This window comes from Xiphophorus maculatus, chromosome 6 (assembly GCF_002775205.1).
Source record: "Xiphophorus maculatus strain JP 163 A chromosome 6, X_maculatus-5.0-male, whole genome shotgun sequence".
Lineage (NCBI taxonomy): Eukaryota > Metazoa > Chordata > Actinopteri > Cyprinodontiformes > Poeciliidae > Xiphophorus > Xiphophorus maculatus.
In genome coordinates, this window is record NC_036448.1 from 9,678,657 (window position 1) to 9,692,587 (window position 13,931).

The 13,931-nt window shown below is 36.9% G+C and overlaps 1 protein-coding gene across 1 annotated transcript in view; it reads left to right on the top strand.

The window, feature by feature from the left end:
- brinp2 (BMP/retinoic acid inducible neural specific 2) overlaps window positions 1-13,931 on the top strand; it is a 204,522-nt gene that overhangs the window by 124,577 nt on the left and 66,014 nt on the right. The window contains exon 5 of the mRNA XM_023335459.1: window positions 6,726-6,831. Within this exon, the coding sequence (XP_023191227.1) occupies window positions 6,726-6,831 (106 nt within the window). The remainder of the gene's footprint in view (window positions 1-6,725; window positions 6,832-13,931) is intronic.

A 13,931-nucleotide genomic window follows, 5' to 3' on the forward strand; every position in this document is an offset into this window, starting at 1 on the left:
ACAGTTAGATCTCACCCTCAAGTCTGGTGCAAATATACATGACACTTTAACAATATTTAGTGACTATATACCAGATGTACCAAAGTCACATTTTCTACTTTATTTTTAGATTTACTCCCCAAGTACAATGTATTGGTACAAATGTATCACGTCAATTCTGAGTTACGTGATAAAAAATTTAAAAAAAATAAAAAAAGGTTTTGCCACTACAAAAATTACAACCAACTGGTTAAAAAGCAGAAGGCAGGTTCTGTTCCAGCTTCTATTTTTACAGGAATAATCTTCAATATCTGTTTAGTCTAAGCTGAGGATCTGAGCAAAGGGAATTAATTTGTCAGCCATGTTTGAAGCTGGACTCATCTACAAAGCAAGAGGAAGAGAAAAATAAATATAGAGCAGAATTTAAAACTGAAATGAAGAAAGGCAAGCTTGAAATTGCAACCATTTAATACATCTGGACCTTAAAGAACAAAATAACACCTAAAATTAATACTTCAGAGAACGTTAAATGTGAGTAGATTTTTGAGGGGAGGAAAAAAAACACATTTTACATTTTCAATACATTAAGAGCAAATCTGGAATAAACAAAAATATATGAAAACTGGATACATGCAAAGACATAAAAGCCCTTCAAAAGATCTCCTTTTATACCTTCCCACTAGATGAAAATGTCTAGTATGTGGGCCATTTTCAACAATGTATTCTGCTATATAGACTCATCACACAAGAGGAAGCAGCACTGAGTGGGATGTACTTGACCTGCGTCCATGTTTTTCCACTGGGCTTTGTGTCACTGCAGCACCAAGTAGGAGGTTGGAGCAGAACATATCATCATTCTCTCCACAAACAAACCCCGGCTACATATCCATTTAGAAAACATTTTGCGGAGAAAAGATTTTGTGTTAGAAACTCAAAAGAAGTCTATTTTTTATTGTTTTTTAAATTTGCAGTAATTGAAATTCAATATCAGCAACTTCACAGAGATACCTGAATTCTATTAAAAAATCATTTTGCAACAAAAATGATGCCAAACGCAAACATTTTAAACAATATATTCCAAGAACAAGATAAACACCCAATTCTCATACAAATAATGTAGTTTCATTACTGCATCTCAATATATTTGCAAACCATTGAGCCTCTAAAGGTTTTTCATCATATAAAAATTCTGAATTGGTTTAATAAGCAAAGATTTTGATTATGAATTTCAGTGTAGCAGATTATGCACGCAAAAAACAGTAAGCTTTTTGGACAGGAATAAATGGATGCAGCACAGTCAATATAATTTCCTGCAAAAGTAGTTTTTTGAATTCTTAATTTTCAATAATCCTACAATGTTTTAGTCTTTAATCCTTGTCCCTCAAAACGCTCCCTACCGTCTGTGGTTCTTAACATCACCCCATCAGTTAAAATAATATATCAAACTATACATTAATTTAACCAGTAGTAAACAACACTGTGAGTAATGATGGAAACCCATTTGGTTTGGTTCAGTTCATTTTTGTAGCCACGATCCTATTTCAGGTCACTCCAAAATACCCAATGACAGAATCCAATTTGGTCCAGATCCAGTTCAAATGACAGAAGAAGTATAGCAAAAGTAGACAGGATGTCATTAAACGAGTAGTGGTTTCATTGTAGCTGAAATATATGCATCCCATTGTACTCCACAAGTAAATCTATAATCTTTTAGGGATGTATGGAACAATAGATTATTTAATAGAAGATGTAACATATCCTTTCACAGCTTTATATGTCTAAATAAGATTTTTAAATTCTACTCTAAATTTAAAAGAATTTGGAGAATCTAAAAGAGAAGAAAAATGTCAATTGGTCTTTTAGCAGTTTATTAACATCTGTCCAGGTCCATCCTGCCTTCCTACTAATAGACCTCATCCATTAACCAATAACTTTAAAGCATTTCTGGTTAAGTTGTGGGTAATTGTGGAATTATTCAAAATCACCAGGCATTTAATATAAACATAACTGAATGTTTACTTCACCTGCAGCCTCGGTTTGATAGAAGCAGTGCTGCAATAAATAATTCAAATGTAATAGAATGAAAAAACAATCTCACATCCTCTGAACTGTAAAAACGCAAAAAAAAAAAAAGATAAAAGAAAAAGTGTATGATCATTCACGCTACTGAGTGATCATTGAATGTAAAATATTCCAGGTTGATTGATCCTTTCATTTAAGAGATCTTTGGAGTTTGGAGGCAGCTCTCAGATGAATTGTCATTGAAGTTCCTCTTGGGAGGTACTGAAAACCTGATGTGTACTCAGCATCGGGCTTTCGGTACCGATGCTGAGAGCACAGCTCAAAGCTCTGATGCTTTATGGTCCCTGCAGACAAAGTGTGTTGACTCAAAAATGTCTTGCTTGGAGGAATAGTTAATATGAATAAATTTTGAAAATTAATATATTGGTTGCATTAAGTAGTATCTATTTTTCTCACATTTTCACAAGGTGAAACATTTTATGTGATTAGTTATTGAACGTTCTCCAACTTAATAACTCATCAGTGATTTGTGTTGGATGAAGCATCTCTATTTGTAAAACTTTGACCTGCCAATACTACTTGTAGCTAAACTGAATTATCTTAATAAACTATAATAAAAGAAGATGTAAGAGCAGATCCTTATTAACCCTTAAGAGATGGGGCCCATTGGAACCCTTGAGTTTTTTACTCTGCGCGCAGTCCAGCAGGGTTGCACTGACCCTACATGCGCTTTTGTGAGTGTTTTTTGTGTGTGTGTGTGGTTTCGGGAACTGGCGGTCTTTTGGGACACACCCCCGCTTCCCTGCTGTCAGACTGTGATATTTGCTGCCCTCCCGTCTGAACGTCGTGCTAAGACAGCAGGAGGGTTAAAACACAAGGTTCACAAGTTGTTTATAATGCCAATTAGTATTACTGTAAGGAAACCCAGCTGATTGCCTCAAGCCTCAGACGTTGCAGGAATCAGGGCTGCAGATAGTCCTTTTGATAGCTCTACGCATTGACATAGCCTCTAACGTTCACTATCTGTGTTTTTTCAGTGAGAGAGATGACTCTGTGCATATTTTTTTAATTTTAATTTTCTTGTCAAATGCCATAGATAAAAGACAAAAAAAACAGATAGTTTTGATTCTTAAGTTAACATACCAAGTAAGAAATATGATATATTAATGTTTTTCAATATCAGATAAACTAAATTTACATTTATCTTTGTGGACGTTTGACTACAAAAAAGAAACACAATAAATGTTTTTCATGCGCATGTTGTATTTAAAAATAAAATTCATAACTTTTTTCTTTTTTTGATTGTTTTCATATATCAATTCTCATTTGAAAATCTAATTAACAAAATATGTACAGATTGAGATGTCTCTCCACACTTTTACACTGCCTCCACCAAAAGTTGTTTAGTATTGGCAGAGAGGATTTTGAATATTTTCATGTTTTCTACCTACTCAGATACGCAGTTCATCTCTCAATTGAATTTTCCATACAGCCTTTCAACCACTTAGGTGAACGTAAACAGGCTCTCAAATGACATAACATTTATTGCCAAGATGTGTTGTTAGAACATAGAAATCTTTTATTAAATACAATTTCCTTTTTATGCTCGGTGTGGTTATTAAAGGCAGAAACAATGTCACACTGTATCAGTGAGACCTGCTGTAATATATGGTTTTAATATTATTTCAAAGGTAAAACCCAGTTACTTACAGTTACTAAATTTAAACAGCTGTTTTGACATGTATGCTCTAGAGCAGTGGTTCTCAAATGGTCAGTCTTTGGTAGTCACCATAACCCCTCAGTGACAAACAATGATTTGAGTCATGTAAATTTTTCAGTCATTTTTGCTCAGAATAAGAGCCTCAAAGTCTAAGTTGACAGATGAATGCTCAGGAGATTTTTACTGACCAAATGACAAGGCAAGAATACCGGCTTCTTACAATGGAGCTGCACCAGAACTAAGAGAGGCTTACCCTCTCAAATTTCAGTGGGTACGAGTGGATATGACTATTTCTGTGTTACCTCCAAAAATGTAGTGTCTTCTTTTGTGTCAAATGATGGGAGTCAACTCACAGGAGATTATCACCACCTTTTGTAAGGGTTGTGAACTGATGAAACTCTTGAAAATTTCCATTTTTGACCAGATAATAGGCCATGACATACTAAAACATTACAAGCCAACATTTCCAAACCCAGCATGTTCCATGATAGACCGAGGCTTAAGGCTCAAAAGCAACAACTTGGCTGATCCATTTAGGTTTTATGTCATCTGCTGAAAGTCCTGTTCTCTCACCTCCGTTCAGTCTGAATAAATCCAAGGCTTATCTTGGCATAGAAAATATAGTTTCCTTTTAAAAAGATGATTACATCTTCTTCCCCTGTCTTCGTTTTTTAGCACCACTATAAAATAGAAATAAGCTAACAATAAGTGTACTTCACTCGGCAACAACATGAAACTGTTGGCACTCGGTTATAATGAAGTCACTGGCTGGAAATGTTGATGCAAATTTGGAGATTCCAACTGGCCAATCACAGATCAGGGTTGGGGAAAAATGCCAGACAATTGGCACAGATAAATGCCAGTGAACTTACTTGCTTTGCTAAATGTTAGCTGCTAATTGTGAAACCTTGAACAAAGAACATTATCTAAACAGTAAATGAAAAGTCCTCACTGCACACCATGCAGTCTTGGTCTCACACACACTCAAATTGTTTCACTTTTTCAGTGAGGTGATGGTTTCATTTAAATTCTGCTTTATGCATCTGACAGCATGGCCCTTTCAATGCAAAATTTGCTTCATTTTGTGTTTAGTTGGAAGAAAACAATATGTAAGACTGAGCTGTGAAATACAAAAGGTCAGTCAGTGTGTGGAGGCAAGGGAAGGGAGGTGGTATGAGTCATAATCAGACCCTCAAACTAATTTGGTCGTTTAGTTTGCAATGAGGACCAGACTTTATAGTTAGGCTATCAACATGAGGAAAACTAATTCAATTCAAACAGATAAAACATTTTTTTTGGATGATTAATAAAGAGTATAAGTCAAACATTTTCCTTTTTCCATAACACAATTTTAGAACCACATCCGTTGCTTAAACAAGAAGCTAAGAAAAAAGGCCTCTTCCTGTTTCACACATCTTCTGTTGCCTCATGCCTTTATCTCTGTTATCTTTAACTCGATCATGACACTGTCTCTCTCTCCTATTTTTGTATATATTTGACAGCTTTTTGAGATATGTATCACCCATACTGCCTTGAAGGATAACTTCTATTTCGTTTGATAATAGATGCAATCTTAAGGCAAGCAGAGTGAGAAGATATAAGCAACAAGACGGCTGCACAGGCTGCATCTTTTTCCAGATAGGCCACTTAGCTGAAGAATAGCTTTGCTACAGGCCACATCCATCCGCTGACACTGTGCTATTTTGAACACTCACATAGGAAATGAACCATTTGTCATATTCATACTTCTTAGTTTTGAAAAATCTTTTTTTCTCTCCAGTTCTTGTGTTCCTCCTATTATTCACTTTCCCTTCATGCACTTGACTTGTGTCTGTGTTACTCTGATTATTGTTTGATCCCCAATTAGCATTGCATTTGTATGAGAAATCTGGGACAAAACGGTTCATATATTTTCTATGATTCTCAAGAATTGATATTCAGGTGACCGGTTTAAGCCAAATAAATATTTTACTGGTCTTCAGTGCAGATGTTTCAGCGACATCTGACATGGACATAAATTTATTGCTATTCCCTCGCAACAGAAAATGCTGCATCCTACTTGTAGAGCAACTCTTTGAGGTTTTTGTTTTGGGGTTGTTATCACAGTCAGTGTGGGTGAAGTCCACGCATGGAATAATTTCAGTCAGAAATGTTTTTGATGAGTTTCAAGAAAATCGTCTGAATTTGCAGTATTTCCAGGAAGCTACTTGTCTGTTGATGATTTATTTATTTGGCAGCAATGAGTGTCAGGATTCGTTTGAGAAAGATTAATGGAGACCTTAGACTTGTGATTCTTCATTAAATATGGAACATAATGATAATCATTGAGGAGTATGTTTCAGAAACCAAACAGTTCTAATGTGAATTTCACATTTTTTGTCAAAAATGCATGCACTATATAGAACATATCTAAACAGACATGTTTCACCAAACTTGCTTAATTTTTTTTTGCCATTTTCTGACTCAAAATAAAACTATTTATTGGGGAAGCCATAAAGTTTTGAACAATAAACCCTTTATGTAGCTTTAAATCCATGGAGCCACATTTTAACTTGCACAAACCCCCAAAACAGGTATTTTTAAGAGTGCTTGAAATAAAACAGACACAATCATGTTTATCCTTATGCACAAGCAAATCATTGTTGAATGCCAGCTTACTCAGTATAGCACTCCTTCCTTCGATAAAACCGCTTTAATGTTAATTCATAAACATGCTTCTCTCCTCTCTCTTCTATTGTTCTCTACATAGCAGCCCACACATCGCAGACAGCTGTGGCTGCAGGTGTTGTAGTCTAAAGCAAAACTGCTAGATTGTTTTTTTCCCCCTGCTCTCAGAGGGCTTTACTTCATCTAGCCTACTGCTTGCTGTCACAACTGCCAAATGCTGTACTCTAAGCCATCAAAGACGGCAACAAACATCTCCCTTGTTTATTGCTAACATAATTGTAACACATTCAGCACATATATCGTTTGTGATGTTAAATAGATCTTCTTTTTCCTCCAGGTAACGGAAACAAGAACAGGTCCTCTCGGCTGCAGTAACTACGACAGCTTGGACTCCGTTAGCTCGGTGTTGGTGCATAGCCCAGAAAATAAGATCCACTTAAAGGGTAAGGCCCCACAAACAAAAATACACGCACATACTGTACGTGCAGCTTAATGCTGTAAGCATGTGCACACAGCCTCAACCCTGCAGAGAAGCTCCACTGATGGAATAAAATTAACCATACACACACATTTAAGCACACAGAAATTCACCGCATCTGTCCATCCCACCTGCCTGCCAAATGTCTCACCTCTGGTGTTGTTGGCTTGGATGACCCTTTACTTTACGCTGCAGTAGTTTATATGTCTGTTTCTGCCTGACTGGTTTTCAGTCTCATAGGAAATCTGTTATTTTACCAGGCTGCAGATAGCCCAGACCCACGCTGACCTTAGCTTAATCCACCCAAACCCGTCTACAAAACTCTGTAAACAGGTAAAACTCAGGTGGTTAAATCACTAAATCATATTCTTGTTTATTTGCATTCATGAGAAAATATTCAACAAATGAAATCAGGTGGTGGTGGGTAAAGAATTGAAACATTAGGAGAATAATAAATTGCCTTGACTTTTTTGTTAAACAGAGTGTGACAATGGCCGTCTGCGGAGGCAAGCCTTTATTCATCTTGCAAATAAATAAAGGTCTACCAATTGCAAGAACATTGTAGTAAGTACAATAAAGTCCTTTTTTTTTTTGAAAGAGGAATCCAGAAAAAAAGGACCCCTATTTCAAGGCCATGTTAGCTTGAACAGTCAGTGTCTGGTATTCTCTTCAGCAGACAGAATATGAATGATTTAAAAGCACTGTGAGATATTTCCAGGTGCTACATTCAGGAAACGTCGTTCCTGCAAATGTCTTTGAAACATCATCGATTTTCTATATTTATGTGAAGGGTTTTTTAAAAATAGCTTCACTGATATAAACTTATGTCAATACACAACACAAATCTTAGTGGTAAAAATTTATTGACAAACTTGTGCTGCATTTCCAGTCAATTCTGCAGTCTGGTGGTTATTCTGCTTTACTTTGAGAGCTTGGGAAATATCTAAAGTGGGCAGCATTTTCTCCAAGATCATCCTGGAAACCCATTTTTAATAGATTTTGGTTTCATCGTTTTAATAACTCATTACCCCTCATTTACAATTATATAAAAATAAATACCTTTTTGTTTATGCTGTCAAAAAGTCGAAAATTATTATATACATATGTATAGATTTAGTTATTTAGTATGCAAATCATTTGGACATAACTGGTAAAATGTGGCAAAGTGATCCCAATCTGATAGTTGATAGGTTTAGACTTTGCATTGATTTTCATTTGTGAAATACATAATATGTCACTTTGGCTGCATTATGGTTGGAAGCAGTTTCAAGTGAATTTGCAACAGTATTAATCAAGGTTTGTTTGCATTGTAAATCTCATAGGTGCAACCTAAACAATGTGCTTTCTATCTATCTACTTAGTAATTGTCTTTCTCTTTCTTTTGTGGCCGGGTTTGTCTACTGCAACACAAATTTGTGATGTGAAAACAAAAACAAAACTTGTCTGGAAGGATTTTCTAACCAAAGCTCATTATTCCAAAGGTCAAGAGGACAAGTGATAAAAATCAATTCAGCCTGAAACTGAGCAAAATACATAAAGTTATCTGGAATCAGGCAGTTGTCTGTGATCTCCATGCATCTAGCATGTTTTGGTGTTAGTTTAACATCTAATATTGATGGGAACAAATTTGCCTTTGATAAGTATTCAGAGAGTTCTTAGGATGCGTCCACTCAATTATTCATACAGACACATTTCCATATTTCATTTACTGTCTGAACTCCTAGCATGTCTTTCTGGAATTGAGGGTTCAAAATGCCAAATGCTTTTGTCACGAAGTTACAATTGCAGGAAAAGAAAAGAGCGAGAACAATGTGGTGGCTTGATTTACACAGTAATATCCTAGTTTCATTTTTAATGGAGTCCTATTTACTAATACACTAAGCACATCTCCTGCTGGTCTCATAATAGGAACCATAATAGCCAACAATAGAAAAAGATCCTGTTGAGGTTAATTGCAATTTTATATGCACACATATTTGAAAAAAAGCATAAATTAGCCAAGTAAAGGAGGCCAAATGTCTCCATTAAAGGAAACGTTATCATAAGCTTAAAGGTAATATGACAAATGTGTCTCAATAATTGTGCTATGATTTACCTCTGGGAAAGCTGATGAATCCATTTGGATTTTTGTGATGTAGTTCATAATGGCATTGTCTAGGTTATTAGAAAATCCACACTTTCACTGTGTGAAGAGGGAAATGTTTTGCATTGTCGGTCCTCGAATGCTTTCATCACTTTGAGGTCAGAACTTGGTGAGGGGAAGGAGTCGGACAGCAGGCCTTCCTTTCTCTTTTTGCTCACCAAGTAGTCCTTCAGATGTTGGCCCTACATCACAAGAATAATTTCTGTGATCACAGCTTGTCTGCCTGCTAGTGCTTTACAAGCAACTGACGAAGGTTGTTTTTTTTATTATTTATTTATTTATTGCAGGGCTTTTCCATTTCAGAACCTTTTGGTCTAACTATAATTTTAGGAAAAGACAGACAATCTTTGCTCAGAATATCAAACTTACTTGTGCCACTCTCTCATCTTTCTGATTCCGCTTTCCACAATGGTTTTTACCACTTTAAGACTTTGTTCTGGAGGCAAAAATCAAAACTACTTAAACAAATAGAACTGGCTGCCATCTTGATAGTAGAGGGCAAAGAAGTTAATGGAAATATCTGCTTTTATAAGACTTAAGTTTAGTCTACAATGATGCATTAAAATCAAAACAGTTTAACGTACCAGCTTGTTTACATCACCAGTGAGAGCGTTCTTCTGTCAACAGCCACTCTATTCACATCCATTCTCTTTTTTTAATTATTAATGTACTCTTGAAATTTTAGCCATCTTTCTCAGTTCTGATGAAGGCTCTCATTACCATCTATGTCTTGCACCCAAACACATCCAACAAAAAAGTAGGTACATACCTTTACATAAAGAACTTGAAAGCATAGTTATAGAGTTTTCAGGGACTCATTTCACCATGTTTTACACTATTATGCAGATATCAACCAATTAAATTTTGTCAATTTAATAATTTTTAATAACAATGCCACACTATTCTCTAATTTTTCGATAAATTTAGCATTGAAAAATAAAATGTTTACAGAAAAAAAGCAGCAAACACAGTCCAAAGTTGCAGAGCTACCTTCCTCTGCTCACTCACTGTCCTGTTGCACCGTATCACATAATATTCATTTAATTTAATTTGATAATTTCAAAACATATGGGTTCCAACTAAATAATTTAAAGCAGGAAACTCTGATTTTATGCTATGTGTGAGATTGCTTAATCATTCCTTTTTATATCATAACTGCAAAAAAAAAAAAAAAAAAAAAAAAAACTTAAGACGTGTTTCTGTGATCAGGTATCAATCATTTCTATTAGGAACAGAGAGCAGTCATCATTGCACAGCACTGTAGGTGGGAAGAATTTCACAAATATTTCAAAACAAAGGCAACCTGACAAAAATGGTATTAACTATTTCTAGTGCATTATGTTGTTAAGCAAAATTATTGCAGTTAGCATAGTGAAAGCAGTCTCTTTATTTTCCCTGCAGAGAACGCAAAACCTTAATTCTGAGATTTTCAACGTGCTGTCGTTCTCTCATGGAACATTTTTTATACCTCTCCAGTTCTTTTGAAATTTGTGAATGAATCAGTTTTCAAATCCTCTCATTATCATCAGGTTTCTTAACAAGAAGTCTAAATGTTGCCTAGGTGAACTCTGTAATGAAAAAAATATTGATGGGGAAAAGAAGGGAAAAGATTCGTTATCGAAATATGATTATCCCCTCCAGCTGCCTGACCCTGTCATTTTCCTCCTAGAGCTGCCCTATAAAGTTATATTGACAAGCTTTGACCCAGAATAAAAACGAGGCTAAACATGTTCAAAACCTTAAAGTTTTTACTGTTTGTCCTTGAAGCGGATATTAAACCTTAAGTATCACAGATGTTGCTGAATAAATATCAGTTTTCTCCACAAAGTGAACCATAGCTTACTTTTCCATGGCAAGGTGAAGTCCTGTATTTTTGTGTCCTTCCTTCTTTTCTAAAACGAGAAATATTATTAGTTTGAGACCCAGGTAGACCGTAGGTATTAAGAAAGGTTAAAGAAGTGAAAAAGCCATGTAGTGGAAAATTAATTAACACTGTTTTGAAGGCTTTGTTCACTGTCTGACATATCCATTAAAAACCGTGTGTAGGTTGTTGAGTGGGCCGTTAAAGCACAACACTTCTCAAATTCTGTAACAATAAATTTAAAAAAAAATGTCTTCAAACTCTTTTGTTTTCAATTCTGGGGAAAAAAAATCATAATTGCAGCTGAAAGGTGCAAGTTTGTCCCCAGAAAACAAACAGAAGTGTTTGTTCTACAAATATGAGTACAGTTTCAAGTAAGAAACGTTTAAAACAAAAACAAACTAAGGATCTTCAGACTTCATGTCTCGGGTAGACGTTTCATTCTACAAATGCAATAATTATGTTTTTAAAAATGTTTTACATTGATTTTGTAATAAAAAAGGGGAGCCCTACCAATTACCATGGGCAAACAAACGTTTACTCCTATTTTCTCTAATTAGCTTGATGACTTCCATTTCTGCCCTTCCAAAGCAATGGTCCCGGGAGCCAAGTTGATCAAAATTTGGTTGTAAAAGCTGTTTCTAGCCCAAATCAAGCCAGCACTGAGGTATCAAGTCTCCTAAGAAATAATTATGGCAGAAACTTAGGACTATTTTGTATCAGTTCACTGCACAAGATAAATTTTAATTAGATCTTGAAAGTCTTCTTAATGTGCTTTAGAAAAAAGGTCACTGTGTGCCTGTTACGACTGGCTCAAGGTCATAACAATAACGGGAGACCATGCAGGGATTAAAGTGCATAAAAAAGGAATATTTATTAACTCAAACAACAATGGATTGAGGATGTCAGTATCAGTGGTGTAATGCAAATGTTTGGATGTGATGTATGAGTGCATATGGAGTTGTTGAAGTGCAAAAACAAGAACAAACTCAAATGTGCAAAAGGAGGGGAGCTGAGGCCTGGCAACAAAACACCGCAAGCATCAAGGAAGAGTGGACGCTGAAGGCGACCCAGAAGGTGGAGACAGCCAGGTTTAAATGCTCTGTGCTCCAAATGAATAAAATCAGCAGCACCTGTAAAGGGGAGGAGCACAAAGACAGACAAGACACCTGCAACCCAGCCATTAAGGCCCAGGGCCGTAACACCCCCACCCTTAAGAAAAGGGCCCCAAAGGGGAACCTTTAAAAACTCAAAACAAACATGAATTTAAAAATGTTTGGGCTGGTAGTACGTTACCAAAATTTAGTGTTCAGGATGACAGCCGTCACATCGTCAGCCGCCACGTCCCACAGCCATAAGTTGCTGTGCCCATCATGTCTGGTCACTGGTTAGGAAGACTGGCAAAGAATGGTACAGCAGCTGAAACAGGACATGTCCTTACTGCTTCAATACCCTCAAGATACCAAGAAGAGAAAACCACTTATGAACACAGACCTGACACACAAGTGACCTACCACAGGTTCACAGCCAAATCAAAATGGATTCACCCAGTTACCACTCCACAAAGCAATAACCAGCAATCCAACCAGATCTGAACTGGTGTTACCCCACACAAAAGGTCACAGCAACAAGTGGTCCACTACCACAAAACGTTGCTACACAAGTCAGGTAAGCAAACGTGACCGAGAATATGGAGATCGATACCCACAACATGATCACTCTTAGCATGGTCCAGTACCATACTCAAAGTTACTGCTGTCTCACAGCCAGCAACACCAAAAGAGTGTCAAACCAAAAGTGAGCCGATATCTCCACAACACCAAAAGGTCACATCACCGCTTAACCAAGTGTTCAGGATTCTCCTCATCAAATAAACAAAACATGGAGTCACACCCACAACAACCCCAGCATGGTCCACTACCACACTCCTAAGGGATTCAAACAAAATGTGGGCCAACTCCTCCACCAGAACGGTCATTTCACAACCAGGCTCAAAGCACACTTTTTCCTTCCACTGAACTTGAAACAAGAACAAGTCTGTTTGCTGCTCACCGGACAAACCAGTGACAGTCGCCATTAAAAATGGAGACGAGTTTAGACAAGGCTCTAACACACCAACCTCAAACAAATTTTAAATTTCTAAAAGTGCCGATCACATTTAAAGGTGACTCTCGAGGCAAGATCATAACTGCTCTGCCATTATTATAATTGCTCTTAACACATCTACAAAACATTTAACCATTAAAAGCCTCAACCTGATCCATAGTTTATAACGACGGACAAGTGACAATTCAATGCACAATAAAAACTCAAAATGACCACCCACAGTGTGTCCCCGCTAACTGCCTAGCGAAGAAGCTTACAAACTCATCCCTAGTCTTCGGGAGGCGTAGCGATGGGTTTTTATGCATTTAAAAACCAGTGGTACGATAAAGGTGACAAGCAGGCTGTCACCCCCTCGAAACCACGGAATGCTCCCGAGCCGATGAAGGGAAAGGGGATAGGGAAGCTCTACCCGCCGTACCTCCACACTAGAAAATAATGCGGTGAAACCCCTGTTGGGAAACGCCGCTAAAACCTGCAAGGGGACACCTGCTCAAAAACGCTTTACTAGTGCACATTAAAAACGTGACACTTACCTATATCGCTAAAATCAAAGCTATGGAACAAGCATCCCGCTCCAAAATCACAAAATACACAGCACGTTATCCAAACCACCTGCATATCCCCCAAGAGCGCACAAGTCCAAATAAGGACAATTACGTAACGGGATTCCCCAGTCACCAATTAAACGCACAGAAATGGCGTCTCAGCGTAACGCTAACGAGCCAGAAATCCAACGCGAAACAAGCGCTCAAACAACGTAAATCAGACCAAAGGTAAGACAAAAAGTCAAACTTACCGAACCAAACAGAACTCACAAAACCGTTTGAACGAGCCCCCAATTGTTACGACTGGCTCAAGGTCATAACAATAACGGGAGACCATGCAGGGATTAAAGTGCATAAAAAAGGAATATTTATTAACTCAAACAACAATGGATTGAGGATGTCAGTATCAG